Genomic DNA, 27,178 nt, shown 5'->3' with positions numbered 1-27,178 from the left:
AATATCCAGTAGGTAGAAGCAACCCAAGTGTCCATTGATGGTTGAATGTATAAAGAAAATGTAGTATATACATACAATGAAATCCTACTCCGTTAAGGCAGAAATAAGGAAATTCAGTCACATGGGTGAAACTTGATGACATTATGCTAAGTAAAATAAGCCAGTCACTGAAAGACAAATGCTGTATTCCACTTACATAAAGTGTCTAAAGAAGTCAAATTGATAGAAACAAAAATAGAATGGTGGTTACCAGGGGCTAGGGGGGAAAGGATGTTTAAGGTGCAGAATTTCAGATTTGCAGAAAAAGTTTTGGATATCTGTTTCACAACAACATGAATTACACTTAACACTATTGAACTTAATAAATAAATTTTATATTTTTTGTTTTACCACAGTTTAAAAATTACCTTTTATGTAATTTTTTGTATAAGATGGCTTTTCCCTCAATAACAAATATTTATTAAGCGTCTACTTTGTAATGAGTAACTAAAAGTAAAGGGTATATCTCTTCTAATGTGATCACTTTTCCTTTTTTATTAGGCTTATATGAAATCTATAGAAATGGACATCTTCAGTGGGTGTCGGATTCCAGGTGGAAGCAGTGCCAGTATCTCAGCAGTAAACTAGAGCCATTTTCTCTTCTATGCAAATCCCTTTTATCAAATGAATCACAATGGAATGCTTTTAAAAACAGCAAAGCTGTATATTTTCTGATGAGCACACCTTTCACTTCAGAAGATGCTTCATTGGAGGAAAGTAAGACATCACCAGAGGAAAGTAAGGAAGTATTCAGTGTCTTAATCCAGCTTAATTACCTACATGATTAGATAGATTATCAATTTATAAATGTATTTCAGTGTCGTATGTTACGAAAAAATTGAAAGGAGGAACATAATTATGTTATCAATCCATGTAGTGTCATCTAATGTAATCCTCATGATAGTCTTGTGAAATTATTATTATGAACATCATTGTTGTTGATGAAGAACTCTGATAAGAGATCAAAATTTCAGAGAGATGATATATACCACACTAGTTCCATTACACCAGACTACTTTGAACCTTGAATCTGAACTAGCGTATACATACATAACAGATGTATATTTTGTATAACAGATATGGGTTTCATATATTGTTTTAAGTAACAGATACATGTTTTTAAAATTGCACAGGAAGTAGAACTTACTTTAAATGACTTGTTATTTTTAGCACAGCTTTTCCTTTCTGTTTCTTCACTTTGAACTCTCTTCCTTGTTTCATCCCTGTTCAGGATTCAACCTAATTTGCTTCCTTCCACATTTTTCTCCATTTTGCTGCCAGATTTTTGCCGCAATATACGGTTATATTGTGCAAAAACATAAACATCCTTACACATTTTTTTTTTGCTTTTATTTCTCTGCGATAGCCAGAAATGCAATTTCTAGGTCAAAAGTATCTTATTTTTGTGTAAATAGTTGCTTCCAGGCTGCTTTCTTAAAAGTTCGTGGTAACTTATATTGCCACCAGCAATATGTGAGTGCTCCATTTCTAAAAGGAGTGTTGACTCTTTTCAACTTTTGCCAATCTGAAAAGCTTAAGGTACTTTAATTTGAATTCCCCTGTCTACGGGCATGTTTAAGTACCTTTTCAGATGTTTGTTGACCATTTGGATTTGCCCATTCATGTACTTTGCCCATATTATTAATCTCTTTTTTGTCCATTCGAAAAAATCCTAATAGTATAATAGATAATTAACTTTTTGTCTTGTTAAAAGTATTAAACTGTTCATTCAAGTATTCTTCAAAATCTGTCACTGTCTATTGGGTTTGTTTATAGCATCTGTGCCATATAAATGTTTATGTTTGTATAGTTAATTATGTCTCTTTTTTTCTTTTATAGTTTTTTGATTTCCAGTTCTGATTAAGAAGTTCTCTTCCCCCAGAGTTTTCTCTCTGGGTCATTGTTGTTTTATTTTGTTGCACCTGCATTATCTTGAATTCATTACTTATTATACTGTAAGATGAGTCAGTATCACTTATTTAAAGGAAATCTTTACCGACTCTTTGTAACGTGAAGATCTTTTTACTTTGTAAATAACCCCAGATTTTTCCATTTGTAACTAGATTTTCATGTTTTGTGGACTTTTTTAAGGATCAACAAATCTATCTTAGCTATTTCTATAATCTAAGTTGTATTTAAAATTAGACACTGGGCAAATACCATAGAAATATAAGGTAAAAATGATAGCTCTATATGGGATAGCTGGAAATGAAAACTAGGTTTCCCACCTTGCAAAAACATATGCTCTGGTAGGATTCTGTTGCAGGGGTAAGAGGGGTCAGCATTTAAAAATATGTGTGTATAATATTCAATCTTTCAGAAATGTAAGAATTTTTTACACTTGCATTTGATTCTCACTTTTTCTATCTGTATAGGTAGATTATGAACAGAATCTCTAACCTCTAGAGTTGCCAGTTTATAAATATCACATAATCAGGAGTAGGTTGTAAAGTATTAGCTTTGCCCTTTGCTTCTCATTTCTTTTCCATCAGCTCTCCATCATCTTGTTCTAGTACTTATTTATCAACCACTTCACCAGGGCCACATGGAAACTTAAATTTACCTAAAGGTCTACCTCTTTTGCGATATTAAGGACAGTTAGTGATGCCTCAAATCTTACAGAAATAAAGCTCATTTTAAAAGAAGTCAGCCATGTTTAAAAAATAAAATCCTGACAATTTTATAGCAAAAACTTTCATATTGTGTTATCTTTTAGTGATCCAAAGTGTTTGATTGCTAATCTGAGTTTCTCTAAATTATATCTAGCTCTATTTTTTAATGAAAATGAAGAAATATGTAGTCCTGTAAATTTTCCCTGGGAGAAACTCACTCCATTTCAAAGACTTATTTTGGTAAGATGTGCTGTAAGAAAATACTGATGTTCTAAATGTTTTGAGTGGTTTATCAGTAACTTAAACTCCTCAGATTTTAAAATTTAAAATTTTATAAGCAAAATACATAGATTTTACAAGGTAACATTTAGTGAACTTTAATGTTAGAGGGGAGCACTTACATTCCATTTTAATTTTCTTTTATGTGGAAGGAGTCCCATTAGAGCAATATATTACTGGCATTTTCCACCCCCTTATTCACTCCTCCCTTGGAAGGAGGTAGGACTTGTAATATGGGTAAATTTGAGTTTATGGCTCTGCAAAAAGCATTGTTTCTGCTCTGCTTCTTAATGCCATACATTGTACAGGAACATACCTGGCTCTTTGGGGAAAGCCAATGGCTGACTAGCACTGCTTGTGACAGGTAAGACTGTCTAATTCTGCAGTTTAGTATCAGGAAGCACACTCACCTAAACTACATACACCACCTTGGCCTTTATTGCTAGGAAAGGTGATATTTTGCCTGACTCCCCTGTTTGTCAGTTGCTTCAGAATCTGGCTCTCTGGTTGGTGGGATGTGAATGGGTGTCATTTATGAGCGCTTAAAACATCAAAAGCTTAGCATGTGCTAAGCAGTTTTCATACATTATTTCATTTAATCCCCATAATAATCTTAGAGGCTAGGCACGATCCCCCCCCCCTTTTTTTTTTACAGAATAGAAAGCCAAGGCTTAGAAATTGCCAGTTTGTCTATTCACCTCTCTCCATTGCTATAGCCTACTAGACAGAAAAGAGGAAGGAAAGATGACAATGAAGGGATATGGATGTGGGGACGTTTTTCAGAATTATTTGTAGCTGCTTAGATAAGAGCTAGTAAAATTGAATTCAGTAGAACCTCATTTCTTCAATTTTACATTTCTCTCTCACCCCACCCCCAAAAAAGTCCTTGGAATTAAAAACTACAAATGTGGAGAAATTTGATACATGCTTGATTGATCAATAAAGTAAAGGAAGAGCAGACAGCATGATGGTGACAAAGGATGATGATCACATTTGGGAGGCAGATTCTCAGCAGTGATGGTGTCAGGGGACCACATCTAGTCATGTTTCACTTGGCTGATTGTCACACTTTCATTAGTTGGATATACTGACTGAACTCTGCTGTTAGACCCCAGATTCTTTGTGTGCTGCCAATTTTCATCTTTAAAAATATATATATATATAAATTTAAGATTAATTTTTCCAAAGAGTAACAGAAAACAACAGAATTCAACACAATGATTAAAGGTGTTACGTTAAACATGTGATATTGCCAATATTTGACCATTACCCATGCTTCAACCTAGTATATCACACAGACCCCCTGACACACATAGTTTCGGCTTTGCCTTAACTGATGCTGAAAATGCATCAGGACAGAATTTATGCTCGTTCTGTAAAACAAAACAAAACAAAACAAAAAAACAGCATGAAAGTGACTTGTATAGAACGATTGTCATGGAAAATGTCTTTCTTCTGAAATTTGCAATGATTTCCAATAGGCCCTGAATCTCTGCTTACTACATGTATACTGTTTGCAAAATCTTTTAGACCCTTTAAAGTTCTTTTCAGATGTGTACTCAGTTTACTTAAATACATGAATATTGTGTTGTATATTTTCATCTTATTAACGGAAAAGTTAGTACTCTTCTGGTTATGTTATCCTGGATTTTCATCACTCAACACCATGGGGTTTTCTTGCTCTAGATGTGTACAGCAGAGCAGGAAGACACCCAGGGGAAAGGTCTCTTTTTGCAAAACCAGGGACCATAACTTGGATTTTTACATTCCCAGTGAGGTCTCAGTCAGAGTGTAAACGGTAGAGGCCCAGCATTGCCCTGTCATTTAGAAAGGACTGTATGAGGGTCAAGGGCAGTGGTGGCAGTTTTCCCACCACACAGGAACTCTCTCCTATTAAATTTTCCCAACATAAGGAACACCATAAATCTCCAGCTGGCAACCTAGATAATGATTACTCCTTAGCTTTGCTTCATCTTACCATTGGGAATATTCCCTTGGGTGGTTTTTAAAGTTAACCGTGTCTTTCATGGTGTCTTTCTTAGATAAAAATTCTTAGACCAGAACATTTGAAGAATTCAGTGAAAAAGTTTGTAACTGAAAAAATGGGGAATGAATATATTTGCAGAACTGGAATTAATTTGAAAGAATCATATAAAGAATCCAACGCCAGAACTCCACTGATACTTATTCACTCCCATGGTGAGCTACTTGTGAACAGTTAAGATGATGTTATGATATTCATCAAAAGTGTACAGAAGTAGATTCTGTGTTAGGTTATTCTATATTTAAAATATTTTCTTATTTAAATATTTAATGAAAGGGACCAATTAAAACTTTAAACTATAGTCAGAATGAATCTTTCAAACAGACTCACAGATATAGAGAACAAACTAGAGATTACCAGTAGAGGGAGGGAAAGGGATTAAGAATACAAACTACTATGTATAAAATAAATAAACTACAAGGATATATAGTACAACACAGGGAATACAGCCACTATTTTACAGCAACTATAAATGGAGTATAGCCTTTAAAAATTGTGAATCACTATGTTGTACACCTGAAATTTATATACATCATTATTGTACATCAACTAAACCTCAGTTTAAGGAAGAAAGAAAAGAAAGAAAGCCGTAGCACATTAAAAAAAAAAAAAAAGAATGAATCTTTCTAAAAATGTAAAAGAACAGAGAGTAATAAGATGTCCTGGATTCACAAATATGGGGAAATTTATCAGTGTTAATTTTCTGTGCAGAAAATGCGTCCCAAACATGCTTTATTGATATGAAAGTTGGGACTGCCCTTGCATTTATTAACAATTTTAATTCACATTGACTCATGAAAATAAGTTCATTTGTCTTGTCATTTTCAAGTTTTTTGATTCTATTAGGCAAAACCTTGTTCAAAGTACCTCCATATGGAGGCTTTCTCACTTGGAACTTCTCCATGTAAAGCAGCTGGTTATAGGCCTGACACTCATAATGGGTGTGTCCATTTCTTGAAGACTTAGCCCAAGATGGCAGCTAGGGCTCTAGCCATCACATCCATCTTCTGAACAACAGAATGGAAGATAACACATTTAACAAACTTTGCTGCCAAAGCTTATTCACAGAACTTAAAATGCTCATACCACCTGCAAGAGAGGCAAAAAGTGAAGTATTTTAGCTCAGTGCATGGAGTAACACCGGAGTTGCTACAGAAGAGGAAGGGACAAGTAAATGTTGGGGTAAATAACCAGCAATCATTGCTGCAGGTAGATATTATTATCCCTATATTTTAGAAAACCTAAGTCACCCCGTTAGAAAGTGGCAGAGCCAAAATTTGAACTCTGGCTTCTAATTTCAAAGACTAGATTTTCTACTGTGTCTACACCTTCTTCCACCACTAGTCAATAAATGCTCGATTGCATTTTTTAGAAGGGGATTAAATGAATTTACAACTGTATGCACCTTTCCACATTGTTTTACAGGGATCGACCTCACCAATACTCTCCTGAGATTTGCACAAGGGTTGAAAGGAACAACACATCATGTAACCATGATTTCTCTGGGTCATGGCCAGACAGCTAAAGCAGAAGACCTCATTGTTAAGGCCCTAACCAAAATTGAACAATGGGTCTTCCTCCAGAACTGCCATCTTGCAGCATCATTTATGCCAAGACTTTGCACTATTGTAGAATCGTAAGACTTTTACATTTATTTTTAAGGGATCAGATTATTATCAAAACAATGAAGTAAAACTAGAAAGGTGATGTACACTGTGCTTGAACAATGATAATATAATGTGTTGGGCCACTCAGAAGAAACTTAAGCTGTCTTATGCAGGTTCTTCTTTCTCCAAGAATGTGAAAACTACACAGAATATATTGGTTTTTATTAAGAAAAAAGGTCTCTTTAGTTTTTACTTTCCATCTTGTTAATCACTTTCTTTCTCTCCTTCTCAAACTCTCAATAGATATGCATGTATACGTACACACATATATACAGATGTACAGCTCTATAACGTAGTTTTTAATATCCTATGTGATTCCAAATAGCAGAATATAATACCCCATACTCATACTTTCAGTGATGGTTTACTTTATGGCCTAGATTTAGTACTTATTCTGATGTACTGCAGCTCAGCCCCTTTTCTAGGCTTTACTCAGACAAAAATTTCCATAGGTTCAGCCTTCTTGTTTGCAGTAGAAGTGTTTGGAAGTTGAATACAACTCTGAGTTTAAAATTGGCACCATGTTGAATTAGTAATGTTTTAACCAGTTACATTCTATAGTTCTTTTTCTCCAGCCTTGCAGTCCTGTCTGTTCTACTGTGTATGGCCAATATTGTACTGTGAAAGCATTTAAATGAGAGTCTCCTCTTCTTCATCCAGTTATTCTTGTGTTGTGAGCACCCACAAGGAAACTATAAAACCAAAATGCAACTTACTGACTTAAATTCCTAAAAACTTTACTAATATCATTCTATTCTCAGACTGTTATCCTTTTAACAGTTTAAAAACTATTTATTTTTTTTCACATTTATTTCATCACTTGAGTCAGAAGATGAAGATTACTTAATTATTTGATTTCAATAGATGTAAACAGTGGGATATGGTATAATAATTTCTACCAGGTTTTTCTTTCATTATTCATTCAGAAAATATTTATAGGGAACCTACTATTGGCCAAAAATCATTCTAGAGACTAAGGACAGAGCATGGACCAGACAGACATTATATCAGCCTTCGAAAAGTATATTAAGATATAGAGAAACAACAGAATGGCAGGTAGCAGTGTGTCAGTTTTAAAAAGAAATTAGAGAAATGTTCTTCAGAACAGAATTTCAAAGGCTTAAGAAGAGTAATTAACAATATAAAAAGACATTAATCAGAGAATGATTAAGGGAATTCATACTTCTTTATTAAATCAAGCCTTTAAATACTTACTACTATCACCCTAGCAGCCCACACTGAAAGAGGAAAATGTGGGGAAAAAAATCTTAAATTTAGGAGTTAAAAAAAATATGTTCACAATACATTGATAAGAGGAAAAATAGCAGGCTACAAACAGTATGTACAGTATAATATTTTTATTTTAAAAATGAGAGAAAGACAAAGATGTAGAAGGAGGAGGAAAAAAGAGAAAAGTATGTTTATACCTGTTTCATGGAATTTCAGATTATATTTTTGTTTTCCTATTTAATTTTTTGTTTGGGGTTTTTTGTTTGTTTTTGCTGTTTTGTTTTGTTTTTTTAATTAAAAAAAATAATTTGCAGAAAAATAGGAATGGTACAGAAACTCTCCTATACCTCTTATCTCTACATCCTGATTGTTAACATTTGCCCTATCACTTCTCCCATATGTACATCAATATATATGTCATTTTTTCTGAATCAGTTGAAAGTTAATTGCAGACATGATGCCACTTGACCCCTAAATACTGCAGCATATGTACTGATTATCTAATCAGTAGAACTTAGTCATGTCTAGCCTATTGTCCCAATAATATCTTTTGTTGCAAATGAAGAAAAAAGTCCTGCTCCAAGTTCCAATTAAAAATTCCTCATTGCATTCAATGGTCATGTCTCTTATATCTCCTTCGTTCTAGAATAGTCCCTCAGTCTGTCTTTGTCTTCCATGACTTTGGTGTTTTTTGAAAAGTATAAACCAGTTATTTTGTAAAGTGTTCATCAATTTGGGTTTGTTATTCTCTCATCATTAGATTAAGGTTATGCAATATTGCAGGAAAACCACAGAAGTGATGTTGTATCCTTCTTGGTACATCACAGCAAGAGCACATGATGTCAGTTGGTCCCATTTACTGATGATACTGTATTAATTTTGATCATTTAATTAAAGTGGTAGCTACCACCTTTAGGGACTCTCAGATCATCTTAAATTTTCATGCACTGCTTTTAACATCCATTGATAATTTTTAGCTGAATTATTACTATGCTATTTTCCACATGGTAACTTTCTAATGCCACAATTCCTTCTAAATGTATTAAATTATATTCTACTATAAGGAGATTTTCCTTCTCCCCTACTTATTTATTCATTTGTTTATTTATATCAGTATGGACTCATGGATTTCTATTTTCGTCAATGGATTATAATCTGTAATCGTCATTGTTTGTTTTGTTGTTCAATTGTCCCACATTTGACCAGTGGAACTCTTCATTTTGTTCTTAATTTGTCATTTTTTCTAGGTTTTTTGCAATGAGTATATCACTTTTGTACTTGAGGAAAAATTACTATTTCAAAAATGAGAATTAATTGGTCTTATGCAAATTCTTGTGTAACATGAAAGTTCATATAATTTGATTATTAAAATGATTTCTAAGGCCACTTCAAACATTGAAATCCTAAGAGTCTTAGAACATGTTGGTGTGGTTTAAATTTTTCACATCAAAATGTCTATAAACTTTTTATTTTGCAGATTTTATAGTCCAGATGTGACGATAGACCCTGAGTTTAGGCTGTGGTTAAGCTCAAAATCAGATAGTTCTTTCCCAATTCCTGTTCTTCAAAAGAGTTTAAAGGTAAGGACAAGGTATAACAGATTTTAATATTGGCTGAGAAACACTGAATGTAAATTATCTCGTATTCGTAATTCTGAATTAAGAAGAGAGTGCTAATTCTAGTATGTTAAATTTCTGCTATGCTCAGCTCTAGACTGTGGACCAGGGAGGATGTGATAGACAAGAGCCCTGCTTTCACGTGATTCACAGTTTAGATATTTGTTTTCTCCAACAAGGATGCTTAGGCTTCCAACTCTTATAAAACAGAATATAGAATTTGTGTCCTTTCCTTGCCGGTTGCTTCTCTGGCCTCTTCCTATCTCTAGTCCCCCTATTTCACAGTTTGTTATTCATTCTCTGAAAAGGGTCTGGCAGAAAGCAAGTTGAAACTACTGACTAAAAAGTCCTAATTAAGTATTATCTGTGACTTCTACTCATATCCAACATTGAGTTTGAATAAATACTAAGACTTGGTCAATTCTGTTAAACAGGTGTCCAGTTGACCAAAAGATGGAGTCCTAATAGCAAAGAAACCTGACCAGTGGGCAGAATGCTGTGCCTGGATATGTGAGCACATGCATACTTCCAACTTTAATAGGACTGGGGCGAGGAAGTTGGGTGGATTCCTGATAGAGTTCCAATGCAGCCTGAGAATAAATCAGATTTACTCTTAGGAAACAAAGAAACTTCTCCGTATTACACTGATCCCCAGCTCTTCCCAGACTCCTGGGTATATTTACCCAAGCCCACAGAACTGAGCCGCTTCCCAACAACCCTGCTCTTGGAGAAGACAGCACGTGGACTGGAGAAATCCACAACCCTTAGCCTGAGACTCAGTATATTCCATTTACCTGCCAGGGTCAGGCAGATTATGATCTGATACAGCCTGTTATCTCTGGCCAGGAGTAGGGGATTTGGGAGGTGGAGGTGCTGGGGACAGAGGAGTAAAGGGTGGCAGAAGGACAGAGATAGAGCTTCAAGGAACACTTTATCTTAAGTAGGTCCATTACCTTAATTCTACTTTAAATCTCCATCAGTGTAAGCATTTTTAATATGGTTGCAATGAGTACATACAGAAAACTTTATGGAATTTTTCATATACTATCATCTATACAGATAGAGATAATAATGTTCTTAATATATAAGTAAGAAATCTACAAATACTTAAGGAAAACACTAATACCTCATTAAAAATGGGCAAAAAACACAAACGGTCAGTATACATGAAAAACTGACAGTTCAGCCTCTGAATATCAGAAAAATGCAAATCAAAACAATGAGATACATTTGATAACCCATCAAATGTGCAAAGATTAAAAATAGTTATAATATTAACTATATCATATGTTAAGGGTATTATGAAATAACCAGTCTCACAAACAGCTGATAAGGTAATCTCAGAAAGATATTAATCCAGAAAGGAAGATAATTTTGCAATATATATGAGAGAAGTCTTTTAAAGTTTCATACATTTTGATCAAATGGTCCACTTCTAGGAAAAGGCCAAATAAATTATATTTGTATGATGAAATAGTATGTTGCCACTTAAAATCAATTCTAAAGGAATATTTAATGATATGAGAACATAAAATGACCATAGTAAAAAGCATAATGAAAAACATGACATGTAATGTGATATAAATTTTATAAAAGAAAATAAACAGAAGACAAATATTATATAGAAACAAATATAGCCAACTGTCATCTATAGTTACCTCTAGGTGGCATGTTGTTTGTGATTTTTAAATATTCTAAAAATATTTTATATTGTTATATTTTAATAGTATACATTTGTTAATATTTTTGTTTTCTATTTCTTATATTTTCCTATTTATATTTCATGGGTTTTTGTAAAATTCTTACAACAAGCATGTATGAAAAAATAGACATGCTTATATACAAAGATAGACATTGTAACAATATATATCCAAGTTCTTACCTTCAAGGAGCCCACAGACTAGTGGAGAGATGAGAAATGTAAGCAAGTGTTTCCAGCATACAGTACTGTGTGACACATGGGATGACAGAGGCAAGACAGGCAGGAAAGGCTTCATCCAAGAGGAGATATTTGAGGAAACTTGAAAGATGACTAGGAAACAGTGGGCTAACATAATACGCTCAAGATTATTACAAAGCTCTCATGAGTTGGCTACAGCATTTTTTATGCTCAAATAAGCACAAGTTGATACTGAAAAGAAGATTTTGCAATATTGTCAAAATAATGGACATTGTTGAAGGTGAGGGATGGGTACATGGAGTTGACTGTATGACTGTCTCTGCTTCAGAGTGTATTAGGAAAAAATCAGTTCAGATTTTTAACAGACTCAACTGCCAGAGTGAGTAAATCACTTCCGTACAAATATGACCCAAACATTATCATTCCTCATTTTTAAAAAGAGAGAGAGAGAGAGAGATAAAAGAGACGGGAAAGGAAAATCAAGGACATGGCATGAACCTGCTTTTCAAATATTAGTAACTTTCTTCCCCAAGGCAATATTAATCGTATACACACACTTCTCCATCTCCCTCCCTCTCTCCTCTCTCTTTCCCTCTCCCTCTCTCCTTCCCTTCAGATAATAGTTCCTTAAGGTGTAGGGAGTAGGCAGATGTCTACTTTTAGAGACAGAAGCAGGAATTCTCAAAAGAATCAGAGGTAACAGTCAGGAAACAATGATCTGTGAATATTTTCTCATTTCTGCATAGTCAGGGCTTTCTGAGCAAAGACTGCTGGCAACCTTTGGGTCATTCTTGCACAGAGGCCGTGCTAATCTTTTCTGTATCCTTCCAGTTTTAGTATCTGTAGGGCCCAAGTGAACACAAAGGAACTTTGGGAGGTAAACATGCTCTGGAGGAAAGGAAACACCTCCTCTACCGTGCGCTTTTCAGAGCCACTTGCTCGCATTCTGAGGGTGAGAGACCCAGAGAAACTTGTCTTTAATCCCTGGAGCCACTTGCTTACATTATAAGGGTAATAAAACTCAGAATTTACACTCCTGGGGCTGTAAATATGTACAGAGACCTCCTTCTCTCTCCCACGTTGGATCTATTTACATTCCAGAGCACAAGTCTCGCTTTCTCTATCTCTGGAGGGGCTGCTATGCCAGCCATTCTATATAAGCTCCAAGTGTCATCATTCAAGTCCCCCCCCCTGTGGTACAAACCCCTCTGTACACACTCAGGAGACATCTGTGTCGCCCTGTGGGGAATCAGAGCATTGACAGGGGCAGTGGGTAGGGGCTGTGGTGCGGAGAGGGAGGAGGACAGCATCCTCAGTCAATAAACCAGTCAGTCTGATCCCTCATCCAGAAATCTCATGTTCATGTACACACACACATATCATAGGTACATGTCTACACACATTTATACATGTCATATACACATATCCACACAACATGAGATACACACATATACATATGTATGTCTATGTATGTCTGTGTATGTAAACTGTGCAAGTCAGGAAATACTTCACACCCTTCACAGTTTCAGACTTAATAACCACACTCTAAAAAAAAAAAAGCCCTCCAAGTGATCCTCTCCCCATTTCGCCTCCTGTACTCCTGTACCTTCTCGCTTCAGGTTGTCCTAGTTAAGAAATCAAAGTGATTTTTAATGCAAGCAAAGCAAGTTAGTAAACACACTGAATTATTTGTTCTATTTTTTAATGTCACTGATAATTGGATACTTTTATTGGTTTCAGTAATTCTCTGTTTCCTGTAGTTTGGCGCCCCTCTATCTGCTGCCTTGCTGAGGCCTTGCAGCCCTGAGTTAACAGCCAGTCACCTGCCATTGAGAGTGCAGAGCACAGAACTCTTCACTGCCAAATTTTGCCCAGTGCTAGGCTTCCAGAGCAAACAGGGTGCTTTTAATGACAGTGTTGTACTTCTCATTTTAAAATATGAAGTGGAACAATAGGGAATCTGGTAAAATCCTTTCACAGAAGTTTTCAAATAGGAGAGGAATAATATAAGATTTTTGATTTGCCCTGAGTCTCCAAAAGTTACATTCTTAGCTAGTTAATTTGCCAGGGCTGTACAGAGAAGAGACCTCCTAGTCCTGGTGCCTGTATCTGTCCTCACCTGCTGTTTTTACTCTCATCTGTTTTAAAGATTGCAGTGGAAAATCCCCAGGGATTGAAAAGTAATTTACTTCAGACATTTGGATATAGTGGGAGTGGAGAGGTAACAGAAGAGATGTTTGAAAAACAAGACTGTGGACCGTGGTGGAAAAAACTTTTGTTCAGCTTATGTTTTTTCAATGCTCTGATCAATGAAAGAAAAATTTATGGAATATTGGGCTGGAACATTGCATACGCATTTAGTTCTTCAGACTTGGAGGTAAGTGTGATGCCTTAAACAATAACATCAAATAAGTAACAATAAGATACAGAGAATCTGCTTTGTGTCCACACAAATACTAAGGGTTTTTCACGGGTAAGATCATGAACTCTGTAACTAGGCAATAACAACTAGCTAACATTTAAACGCATGGACTTTAAAGCCCTCTTTTGTGGAATCAAATTGCAGCTCTACCGCTTATAGCTGTACAAGGATTTAATCTATTTGGGAAGCTAATTAACCTCTCTGGGTCTTAGTTTCCTTGGCCAAAAAGGAAAGGGGAGGGGAGGACAAATGTCAGTACCTATGCCAAAGGACATTATAAGAGGCAGACTAGTCAATATAGGGAAAGCGCTTAGAACAGCGCCTGACACATACAAATCACTACAAAAGCATTTGTTGTTTTTACTTATTCGTTTAAAACAAGAGAGATTACATTGACCCATTGTAGGAGGGGGGAACTTTAGCTTAAGGGTCTGTCTTTTCTTTATACAGAACCCTCCATTTGTGTTTAATATTGCAAGGTGTTTTCTTTATTGCTAAAGTAAACACATGGTAGCTCCTGCTTAAATTTTTCCCAGGTTAATTTTCTTGCAGTTGTGCTCTCGGTGCAGAACACTGCCTTGATCACGCAACTCATTATATGTTAGAGCAGATCCAAAAAAACTTTGAGGAAAATCTTGATTCAGCCTCTAGGTATCTACCTCCGAGACCCACTCTGGATGTGTACCCTTCCATCTCTCCTGTGTCTTCATTATGCTTTTCAGTCTCACAGGAGGCTGTCATGCTTACTGCAAGCTGCACTGCCTATCAGAGTATGTGCTTCTGCTCAGAACAAAACCAGCTGCACTCTGGGTGTTTGTCAAGGAATATGATCTCAAGCACACGTCTGTCCAAACCTTACTCAAAGCTTAAGCAAAAGACAGTATATTGGGGTGGGGAGGGGAATACTTGCACCATATATTAGACAAATGGTTAGTATGCTTATTATATGAAGATGTCATAAATTAATAAGAGAAATAAAAATGCCCCTATAGGCAAAGGACATGGATAGGCAATTCACAATATAAACACAAAAAGGCATATATTTACACTGTATGTTTATTTTATTATACTAAACCATCTGCAAGGGAAATAAGCAGCAGGACTGTGGATGGCCAGTTGATAGCAGGGTATTTTATCATGCAGAAAGCTTAGTGAATATCAGCAGCATCACAGAGCACAGGTCAGAATTCACAGGATGCTGCTCACCTTTGGCATTTTGCAGAGAGGCTTGTTTAAGCCAGAAACAGCTGGTTAGATCACAACACTGCTCTCCAGAAGTACCCTTCCTCTCCTTTGCTCTTGCCTTTTATGTGGCAAATATGAGAGCATCCTTGCCAATGGGAAAGAAACAGACTGCTTGGGTGCCAAGATGTCTAAATTTTGGTGCCCGATGTTCAGAGAATTATCTAGAAATTCCAAATACTAGCACCTTGAAACTTTGTGGGAAACTGGATTTATGCACAACCCCTCTCATTAAGGAAGTGGGAACTTCTGGTTTAGTGGCAAGTTGAGTTTGGAAACAGCTCCTCCCACTGGGGGGAGTACCATGCCCAGCCAGCTCTCTGTCAGAACAACCTGGAGTTTCCTCAGGGACTGATGATCTTACTGGCGTGATCTACTAGCCCATAGGACTAAACATCAGTATGTCTTCTGCCAGATACAGGGCTACCACCACTGAAAACCACCCAAAACCTGGACCTGAGTCCCAGTGACATGTTGGTCATCCTTTTGCCTATTTCCAAATTTTGGAGTTTTTTATTTTTGTCTTAACAGCTCAATTTATGATTATAAATAATCTCCAAAGATTAATTGTTATCACAAAAAAGGGCTGGTACTATTGTGTTTTGGCATGAATCATTTACACATGTGTGGCAAGATGTGTTAATCAGCGCATAGGCTCTATGTGCCGTCATCAACAAATTGGAGCTGATTTTTTAACTTTAAAAAAAAGGGAGATAGATGAATTGAAGGAAAAAATGGTCATGGTTGAGAATTAATGGCTGGAAAAATCAAATAGAAGGAATCACTCAAAGCACAGGAAGAAAGTTACAATAAGATCAAAATCAGAAGGCAGAAATTGAGATGGTGTTTGAAGGGACACCTAACATTCAAATGATACAAATTCCTGAGGAGAAAATGGAATAGATGGAAAAACAAACTAGGAAGAAAGCTCTTTTATTTTCCCTGAACTGATGAAAGATTTGAGTTTACAGATTGAAAATCCTTACTAATTCAGACAGAGTTGTCATAAAGACATACATTTGAACATAAGCGGGAAAACTTCCTAACTCCAAGCTTTGAAGACAAGTCATCAAAGAACAGTGATGACATTTAGGCTTGTCATCTACGTCACTGGCTGGAAGATAGTGGAACATCTAGTGTATCTGAGAGAAGAAGCCTGCATGCCAAGAATCTTATTCCCAACCGAGATGTCATTTACCCCATCAGAGTAGAAGAAGGGCATTTGCATATCAGCAAGGACTAAGATAATAGATCATGCATGCTGTCTATCTGTGGGAAATGCTTGAGTAAGACCTATAACTGTGCACAAATATATCAGAACAAAGACCCAAAATAAAGGAAAATGAAAAGAAGTGGAAGTGGTGGAGAGTAGTGTATTGTTAAGTCTTGCAGCACATTGTTAAACCTAAGTGGATAATAAACGGTAAGGGTGAGTGGTCTAAGTGCCAGATATAGATTAGTCAAGAAAAATTCCCTTAATAGTCTTAAGCTAAGAGTACTAAACTATCTCAACAAAACCTAGGCATTGGAGTCGAGGGGAGCATGTAGGTGAAGAGTAAAGAGGGGAGTTTAAAAAAAAATAAAGCAGAGAGTAAAAGACTTCCAAAGTGTTTGAGAAAAGGAAAGAGAAGAGTAGGGAAGTAAAAGTTTTCCACGGGAAAACTCCACAGGAAAAATGTTCCACCTTATTACTGGCCTTAAGGTTAGAGAAGGCAGAGGAAGAAATGGGGAAATGGAACACTTTGATAGGGAAATAATTGATATCTTCTTTTCATTTGAAAAAAAAGAAATGTTATTTTAATATGAATTTAAGGGAAGGAAAGGTAACCTGTGATGGAAATAGTATAGTGTCTAAATTAACAAAGAAGAAAAAGGCAAATAAATAACAATTTGATCAAACTGTCAAAAACAAGAGGGAGTGAGAGAAACAACAAAGTAAAATAAATAAAAACATAAAGCAATATGAAAGGAATATGCTCAGTCTTTATAGTAAATGTAAATGGATTGCATTCGCTCATTAAAGACACAAATATTAAATTGGGTTACAAAGCAAAATTCAACTATATGCAATTTATATGAAAAATACACTAAGGAAAAAGGTTGAAACTACCAAGAAAATAAAAACAGGAAAAAAGCAGGAATGGTAATATTAATATCAGACAAGATGAAATTTAAGCTGAAAAAGCACCAACTAATAGAGAAACAATTTATGAAGATGTAACAGTTATGAAAATAGTTTAACTTTTATAGTGCCTCCTCTCAGGCTTAGTTTTAAGTACTTTATGAATTAATTAACTTAAATCTCACAACATCCCTATAAAGAAAATGTTCCAGTATGTAAATTGACCAGTTTCATGGACCAGTATATAAAAAGACCCTCATTTTACAATTGAAGTACAGAGAGGTTAAGCAATTTGCCTAATGAGTAAGCAGAGCAGACACGATTCAGTGACAGGTGATCTAGTTTTAGAGTTTGTGCTCTCAACCATTTCATTGTATGGTCTCTATATTTATCAGGCAATAGCATCCTGTAGCACATTATACATGTATGTATGTCTGTAGAGACACGTGTACACATGTACATATACATTATATAAATATATGTACATATATGATTACTATGGAAAATTTCAGTGAAACTCTTTCAGAATTAGATATCTCTAAAAAGCAAAATAAGACAAAGAATAGTATAATATAATCAATAAACTTGATTAACAGATGTATATAGAACCTAACATCCCTCCAGTAGATAGTACATATTTTTCCATATTGCTAAGGAACTGTTAGAAAACTCAATCATAAACATGGCCACAAAGAAAAATATTTAATGATTTCATGGGCCACATTCTCCAGTCATAAACTAATAAATAATAAAAATTGAATCCAAAAAGTCTTAAGTTGGAATATAAGAAATATGCCTCTAGATAAGAATATTAAAAGGGAAGATAAAGATAATATTAAAAGGCAAATCACAAAATATCTCAAACACAGTGTAAATGAAACTACTTCATAACCAAAAATATTGTGAGAGACAAAAGCTATGCTCAGAAGAGAAAACTACCTTAAATATTCATTATTAAAGAAGAAATACAAAAAATCAATATTCATCTTAAGAAATTAGAAAAAAACAAAAACTAAAACTAAATGTTAATTTTTAATATTAATGAAATACAAAAAAGTAGAAAGAAAAAATAAATAAATTGGTTTTTGATGAAACTAATAACATTTGAAAATCCAGATGAAGCCAATGATTTCCCAGAAAATATGAATTATCAAAATTGACTAAAAAAAAGTGGAAGTTTTTAATAAACCAATTGCCATAAGAAACACTGCAAACAACACCAGAATGAAATGGTTTCACAGCTTAGTTCACTCTGAACTTTAAAAAAAAACAGATATATTAATATTATTTAAATTATTCCAGACCTTAGAAAAAGATGGCAATCTCCTCACTCATTCTATGAAATCAACAGAATTTTAATATTACTATCTGATAAGGATGAGATACATAAGAACGATAGGCTGATTTCACTTCAGACTTGATATAAAAATAAATTCCAGAATAGACTAAATTTTAAATGTCTTATAAAAAATAAAAATCTTTAAAAATAAATCTAGGAGCTTACAATTGTGGAGTTGGGGATAACTTAACCAAAATCGGAAATCCAGAACCCTAAAAGAACAGATATGCATATTTGATTAAAAAACTTTAAATGGCTAATGGTGACAAAATAAAGTCAAGAGACAAATCACAGATTTAGGATAATATTTGCAATGCAAATAATTGACAAAGAGTTAATAACTATAATATGCAAAGAGTTCTTACATACTAGCAAGAAAAAGACAAACAACCAAAGGAAAAATAATGTACAGAAGATCTTGACCCAGTAGACATAAGAAAAGATGCTCAAAATATCCAGTAGTTAATTTGTATTTCAATTAAATACAAATTAAACTAACAGCAAAATGCCACCCATCAGACTGGCAAAAATTATGCAGGCCAACATCTTCTATTCATGAAAGGGATGAAAGAAAGTGACAGAGTCCTTTCACACACTGTTAGTGGAAATATGAATTGCTGCAGCCAAGATAGACTGTTCGATTGCAAGACAGTGTGTATGAAGACAGGAAAACAGAAAAAATATGGATGAGAGGGGAGGACAGTGGTGAGAGACAGTTGAAGGACAGAGGGAGGGTAGGAAGGAAGAGAGAGGAAAGGAGGTAAGGAAGAGAAGGAGGAATGAAATCAATTTATGTGGATATAGTTACATAGGATATCTGAGTAAGGGCACCCAAGAAACTGCTAACAGTGGTGACCTTAAGGGAGGGGATCTGATGGCTAACGTGGAAGATTGGAGAAAACTTACTTTCCCTTGTTTATCCTTTTGTATCTTCTGAATTCAATACCATGTGCTTGTTTTGTCTATTTAAAAAGATAATATTAATCAAGTAAGTAGTTCAGTGTTTGTCCAAAAACACAAAAGAATAAAAGGATAAAAATGTATAACCTAATATTTTGATTCCTCTTGTTATTTCCACATATTGTTAAAGAGAAAATATATGCTGTTTGAGAGTTGTTGATTTTTTTTTTTTTGGTTAAACCAGGAAAGTAAGCCCAAAAAAGTACTAAAATAATAAAAACCCGTTGTTTTCTAAAGGTTGCCATCAAGGTGCTGGGGAACGTCCTGAGTGCACAGTCCAACATTCCGTGGCAGACGCTGCGCTACCTGATTGGGGAGGTGGTTTACGGTGGCCGGGTGGTGGACAGCTGGGACAGGAGATGTCTAAACACCCTTCTCTACAAATTCTGTAATCCTGAAGTGCTGAATGATGACTTCAATTTCTCTACTGATGAGGTAAGAAAGGAAATGATTTTCTTAATATTACTTGGTTACTTTTAACTAAATATTGTTGCATTATTTAAAATCTGTATTTACACAAATTGTAACGTCACCTTTAATGGCTTTTATTTACTTTCAGTATTACAAAAGTAAATTATCATTGCTCTATTAGTTATTACTTCGTCTACCCATCCATACTCTCAAGACCCTCCCTGGTCGACCTGGATACCACCTCTGTCCTCCAGTCCCATTATAACAGACCCATACCCATGTTACAACCATCACCCAGATGGCATCCTCTTCCTTCTCATCTTCCATCACCTCTCCTATGCAAATTCTCACCTGTCACATTGATGTCAAGTCTTCCCTCCACCTCTTGGGCCAGAGGTCTGCAGAACTTTTTCCTCTGCTAGCAGCCATCCACCAGGACACAGCCTGGAGTCTACACTATTAAATACAGCACTATGCTGCACAGTAAATAAAACAAATGATAAAGAAATGGTTTATGCCCCCTGAAAACGTAGAGTATAAAATACAAAGCTCAAAGAAGAAGAAGCAGCCTTACCTGTATTGATCTGATCCGTGGTTGTCAATTCATGTCTGTTTCTCATTTAATGCTCAAAACAACTATATGTGATAGATGTTACCCCCAGTTTACGGAAGAGGAAACTGAGGTTCTCAAGGTGCAGCCACATACAACTAGTAAGGAGAGCTGAGATTCAAGGATTTTGCCTCTATTCCAATCACTCAAGAAGATGAAACTCTGCCCCTTCCCTTGTCCTGTCTCTGCTTACTGTCTAGCTTCCATCTAGGCCCCCACCTTTGTGGAGCAAGAAACTCCAGGTTGCACATAGCTGTCGTGTCCCTGGGGGATGGCCGCTAGTCGAAGAAAAAATTCTGCAGACCTCTGGCCTGAGAGGTGGACAAAGGACTTGCCATCAATGTGATGGATGGGAATTTGCATAGGAGAGGTGATGGAAGATGAGTAGGAAGACAAAGCCATCTGGGTAATGGTTGTAATGTAGGTGTGGGCCTGGTGTAGCGGGAGGAGGAGAACAGAGGTCATATTCAGGTTGTCTGGGGAGGGTCTTGAGTGGATGAATGGAGAGACAAAAAGGTAAAAGTGATGTTTGAAGGCAGTTTGTTTGTAAGGCACTTAGAGAACAGTTAGTCATGTTTGCGTTGATGACCCTGAGTCAACGAGAAGACATTAAATTCTAGCCTTTATACACTATTTGCTAAGGCAAGAAAAACTATGATTTGTTGTTTTCAAGATTTCCATTTTTAAAAACTGCTTAAAATAACATTTTAGTTCTTTAGAGTCTAAAGTCAACCCTTAAAATTATCCTCAAAATTCTTTTCAAAAAAGGTTCAAAATGATTTTTGTACACAGGCTTTAAGTATGCACAAGAGAATAAGAAATATAGTAACATGCAGCACGTAAGTCCATTGGCAGAATTCTGTCCGACTGTAGAATGATATTCTGAAATCATGTATTTCAATTATTTATCATTATCACTTAATAGGTTTTTTGGAGGCATATTTTCTCCTAATTAGACGTGACCCTGGGGATCATCAGCCAGAAGAATAACTGTGCTCCCTACAGAGTCTTTATCCAGTCAGGACTTCATCACAGCCAATCAACGGGAACATATAGCTGATAAACAGGAAGAAAGAGCTTTTTGTTTTCCCATTAAATGGCTTGTTAACTTAATTCATTTTCTTATTTACTTATTCATTTTATAACAGGAAGTTTGCACCTTTTGGCCACCTTCACTGGTTTTGCCCACCTCCACCCCATAAGTGATCAGTTATTAAGATCTTCTTACATTCCTTCTATAGTTTTTACCAAAGTAAAACGATTTGTAAAGGTTGATTGCATCCATTATCTCTGGGTGTAATTCATTGAGGCAATGGGTAGTCAGAATCACCCTAGCCTTTCAAGTGTGTTTTTTTTCCCCTTTCTTCCTTCCTTCTTTTCTCTTTCTTTTCTTCTTTCTTTCTCTCTCTCTTTTCCCAACGGGAAACTTATGTGCATATCATCCAACTGCACTTTACAGGCCAAGTGTAGCTTTTGACAGAAGTGTCTAGAATATACCACCAACAGATAAGAATAAAATAATATATAAAATTTCATGGGGAACTATTGTCTTCATGCATTACCAAAAGTAAGTGTCTCAGTAGGCAAAAAGTAACAGTTCTTAAATTTTCAGATATGTCACCCAATGACAAAATCTGCAAGCATGACGGATTACATAGAGTTTATCCAGTCCTTACCTGACGATGACCCTCCTGAGCTCTTAGGATTACATCCTGAGGCCACAAGGGGCTTCAGGGAGACCCAGGGCCAGAAGTTCATTGATAATCTCATCGCCATGCAACCAAGAACTACCACCACCAGCCTCATGATCAGGTAAGAACTCACTAGGAGAAAATATTACTTGAATATTATTAAATATCCATTTGAAGAGATAAACTATAGAACTTATAGAAAAATGGTCTGAAAATACAGAAACTGAATTCTCCAAATGACACAGAAGCAAGCTGATACACCCTTGAGTGCACATACACACATATATAATTAATTACCAAACGTGTACTAGATTCTCAATGAATCTTTGTTAAATGAGTGACTGAATTGTACCTGATGAGTGCTATTTTTAAACTGAATTTGTATAAATGTATAATGTCATATTTATTTCTACAGGACAGGAAAAAATAACCATCATAATAAATAAGAGAACAGTGTGGTCAAGAGAAGCTAGGCCTGCTTTTAGAGGCCTGTGTGGATTACACCTCCTGTTAACTCTGTATCCAAGGTCACACTGCTTCAGCATCCTTATCCTACTTGTCCTGCAATGAAGATAATACCTGCCTACCCTGCAAGGCTGTTGTGAGGTTTAAAAGGTGTAGCACATATCGCCCAAATTCTCAGGCCTCCTCAGCCTGTGACTATAAAATAAGATCAAGTTTCATGCCAGAACTACATGGCTTAAATCCTCAAAGGCTTGATTGCCAGAGGGATATTCCTCCTCCTGCCCAAACAAAGTGTGTTCCTTCTATTTCTAAATATCTCCTAGGGTGCTCATTCATATCTGCTCAGGAAGTAAGTAACGCACACGTGCACCCTTCTGCCTCTTTGCTTCCCTCGCTATGCCTGGGTTCAAATCCCAGCTCTTGACTTTGTGAACTGGGGAAGTCAATTAAGTTTTTCTGTCTCAGGTTCATCATCTTTTGATCAGAGATAATAACAGTATCTACCTCACATGGCTGTGCTGAGAATATAATCAGTTCTTTATGAATTTAAGTTCAGCTTAGAAGTGTAATTTTTCCATTTATAAGTCCAAAAATCAATCACTTTAAAGAGGTCTTTGAATAATGTTTAGTTCCATTTATAAACTTCATTAAACACTTTAAAATATATTAACATGCATTATGAAGTTAATATATTTTAACTCTCTGGCTGCCAAACCAAGTCTTTCAATAATTCAGTAATTTTCCAATGTATCAGTTTAGTGGGCTTTCAACTTAAAATAAGTTTAAACTAAGTTCTCAGTTATCTGTTTTAAATTGGAATCACAAGGCTGATTGCTAAGGTTTTTAAGAGCCCCAATTCTCTTAAATGTAACAAATATTTAAAATATCAACACAGATAGATTTCTCAACACAAAACTATTTTTACTATGATTTTGATTCTGTTAATACTATCTATACCTAATTCTAAATGTTCCCAGAGTTGAAAGATGCTTACCACTTATCACTTTCCATGGTTTTTGAGTGTGCCTTCTCAGTTTGCTTGAAGTTGAAGAGAACAAGCAAATTACCTAAGCGAAACAGAGATTTTCACTAAAACGTGAATCAATTCTTGGCAACACTCATAGGATGCCTTGAACTATGTTTATAGTTGTCCTTAAGAAAATAACTCAACAACTCCTTAAGGTAATGGTCGTGTCTCCCACATTCCCCTAGATTCCAGTTATACATCACGTCATTGTTCTGTGTATTGCTCATGGATTGGACTTTACATTTCTTTATCTATATGTACATGTACATTTTTTTCCATCTACCTCTAAAACCTCTGAACCCACTGGAATTCTACACTCTCTTACAGTCTTCCTGTTTCTTTGAACCATGCAACTCATATTAAAATGACATCTGATTGGATTCTGGCTATGGCTGACCATTTGGTCATATCTTTCAGGGTCATTCTACTGACACAATAAGATCATTGAATTCTCATTTCACTGACTAAATAAATAAACATACACTATCTGTGACATAGAAAGACAGCTGCACGTGGAGAGAAAGAAGAGTACCCAACTGGAAATTCCCCAGGGCATCCCCAGAACATCAGGGTGAATTTCCTTCAGGACCTACACTTCTAAGATTAATTCTATACATCTAGCATTCAATAAATGTACCAGTAAGCAATGAAACGATTGTAAGGGAGTGCTTTTAATAAACATCCCAAGTATGTGTGCTAATGTGCCTTTGGTCATTTTGGGAGGCTGTGATTATTGCAATTATGCTGCCTTTGCTCAAAATATATTAGAAACTTGTCTGTGGAACTTGACTTGAAAGATCTATTACATTCAAGTTAATGTCTTCAGTGGTAGCAAATCTTTGCATTTTGAAGATAAGTTTGATTTTTTAAATCTTTTGATCTTTTGAATCGTTTTACGCCACCTTGGATGAATTCCACCACTTTTAAGTCAAAAACAAAAAGTAATGAGAAAGTAAGGAAACATATCACATGAGTTGTAACTGGCTCAGAAGCAGCACTGTGAAGTTAAATACATGGATTATCACTTACTTTGAAGGATGACATTCATTCGACAGTGTGAACCTGGGATGTCTGCTGAAAAACCAGCTCCCACTGGTATATAGAGTAACAGAGAGAGGGAACCCAACAGAGGTGGATCCCATTCCCTGTTCGTGCACTGTTTAGGGAGGTCCTTTCACCTCCCTGAGCCCTGGTTTCTGCAGCTTTAAAAGGATTCCAAAGAGCTCCTCCAGCTTTAGTGTTTTATGGCTTTGCGTAGTATCCCCCTCAACACGTACACACACTGTCCTATCACCACCCACTGAGTGTGTTACCAAAAAACCCTTTGTGTGAACACAGAGGAATCTGGCTTGTAGTTGAATAACCTATAAAGCTACTTAAGCATGTTCTGTTGGTTGCCCCCTCTTCTGCATTTCAGTCTTGGTATTTCCTTCATGCAGGTGTATTCAGATGAATATTTTTCAAAGAAATCTTAAGAAAACTTTAAAAATAAGTATTTTTTTTGTAAATGTGTGAAGTGCATTGTGCAGTTTTCTCCTCTGTAAAATGAAATGAGCTGCGTGGTCTCTGTATGTCTCCACAGTCTCTGTACCATGGTTTTATGGTTCTGTGAAGCTGTGTTTACCTTCAGATGGGACCTAAGGAGAGAGCCCTTCTGGATTAGACAGGTCTCTACCTCTCTTCTCTTGATTTCCTTTGCAGTCGTGAGCACAGTAATGATGAGCTGGTGATGGAAATTTTATCTGACATGCTCAAGCGGCTGCCACCGTCTGTGGAGAAAGAAGAATGTGCGGGAACCCCAGGCACACTGAAGTGCATCATGTTCAGCCCCATTTGGGAGTCTCTTTCTAAAGATCTCAAAGGTGAGCATGGGCAGTGAACTTCCTCCCCTCACCCCAGCTCCTCAGGGAGGGACTCTGGCATCAGGAGGACAAAAGATACCACAGAAATTAACAGGCTGATGTGAGATGGAATGCTAAATCCCTAACATCCTCTTCTCTTTCCAAGTTGGGAGATGAGGAGCAGAGGAGAAAATGATGGGGGCAGGGGGCTAGTGAGGTGCATGGCCCCAAGACGAAAAATGAAGTCGTAATATTATAGCAAACCAGAAAGGGGAACTCTGCTTGAGAGATTCTGTAGAACTTCTAGGTCTCTGTCCTTTTTGCTTGTCTGCCTTCTGGACGGAGTTTTGGGCAGGAAGATTTAGATGCTCTGATGAGAGACGTCTTGACTGAGGAACTAAAGTGGGTGGGGAGGGCAGGCCCAGAGGAGACAGAGCAGACCTGGTTGTCCAGAGGTGGGTTCAGGTCCAGCTCTGAGGGGCCAAAGTGTTGGACTGTGGTATTTTGCCCAGTTAACTTTTCAACATCCATATTTTAACCCTTTAAAAAGATTCATTCTAGAGCCAAATGTTGAGCAGTAATCTGTCAAAATGGTTACTATGGTTAAGTCTAGATTAATGGTGGGCAAACTAGAGCTTCAGGACAAATCTGGCCCAGTTTGTTTTTGTACAGCCTACAAGCTAAAATGGTTTTTGCATTTTTTAATGATTGAAAAAATAAATAGAATAATTTGTGACACACAAATAATATATGAAATTCAAGTTAGAGTGCCCACAAATAAAGCACTACTGGGATACTGGCCCGCTTATTTGTTTCCACTTTGTCTATGCCTGCATTCACTCTTCAGTGGAGGGTTGAGTCAAGACAGAGACAATATGGCCCACAAAGCCTGAAAAATTTACTAACCGGCCTTTTGCAAAAATATTTTTTAATTGCTGGGATAGACACATGAAATTCCTTTAACTTCCAAAGTCTATTTCTTATATCTCTCCTTGTAAAGCCTCATTTTATCTGAAAGATACCACAATTTTATCTTTTAAATCCAGGCTATGATCCCCTTATCCACTGTGTCTTGCTAACCTTTTTGACCCAAGAAATTGAAAGATTTGATAAGTTATTATTTGTTATCCATAAATCTTTGAAAGATCTTCAACTTGCTGTAAAAGGAGAGATCATCCTCACCCAAGAATTAGAGGAAATATACGACTCTTTTCTTAATACAAAAGTGCCAGCCCTGTGGCAGGTGAGCAATTCTTCTTTCCTATTTACTTGTTTGACTGAATTAAATGTTGCTGTTCCAAGGAAGGGGTAAGTTAACTATGGTATATTCACATGATGAAATACTATTTATCCATTAAAAGATGCTGACTTTGGTGTGAGTATATATTTATAAAATCTCTTAGAGGGCAATTTTGAAATTCTACTTAAATAAATGTATCTAAGAGATGTTTATTACAGGGCTGTTTATAGTAAGGCTGAAAACAACTTGAGTATCTATTAGTAAAAGTCTGTTAGTTAAATTCTGATACATCCAAATAGATACAGTATATGCTGATATGCTGGAAAGATCGCTAAGATGTACTGTTAAACTTTTTTAAAGTTTCAGAAAAATATGTCATTTTAAGGATTAAAAAAAATATATGTACTTATATAAAACACAT

At 36.0% G+C, this 27,178-nt stretch overlaps 1 protein-coding gene and 1 pseudogene across 1 annotated transcript in view; one reads left to right on the top strand and one right to left on the bottom strand.

The window, feature by feature from the left end:
- The window catches only part of DNAH14 (dynein axonemal heavy chain 14), a 258,985-nt gene that overhangs the window by 205,176 nt on the left and 26,631 nt on the right, over positions 1-27,178 (top strand). Inside the window, exons 70-79 of the mRNA XM_031438276.2 lie at positions 541-777; positions 2,806-2,891; positions 4,973-5,129; positions 6,400-6,610; positions 9,349-9,451; positions 13,537-13,764; positions 19,710-19,907; positions 22,106-22,305; positions 25,378-25,538; positions 26,564-26,760. Coding sequence (XP_031294136.2) covers positions 541-777; positions 2,806-2,891; positions 4,973-5,129; positions 6,400-6,610; positions 9,349-9,451; positions 13,537-13,764; positions 19,710-19,907; positions 22,106-22,305; positions 25,378-25,538; positions 26,564-26,760 — 1,778 coding nt within the window. The remainder of the gene's footprint in view (positions 1-540; positions 778-2,805; positions 2,892-4,972; positions 5,130-6,399; positions 6,611-9,348; positions 9,452-13,536; positions 13,765-19,709; positions 19,908-22,105; positions 22,306-25,377; positions 25,539-26,563; positions 26,761-27,178) is intronic.
- On the bottom strand, positions 12,150-12,246 carry LOC116148736 (U6 spliceosomal RNA; annotated as a pseudogene).

This window comes from Camelus dromedarius, chromosome 21, assembly GCF_036321535.1.
Source record: "Camelus dromedarius isolate mCamDro1 chromosome 21, mCamDro1.pat, whole genome shotgun sequence".
NCBI classification, from domain to species: Eukaryota; Metazoa; Chordata; class Mammalia; order Artiodactyla; family Camelidae; genus Camelus; species Camelus dromedarius.
Note: the sequence above shows the minus strand (reverse complement) of the source record. Positions and strands in the feature narration are given on the sequence as shown.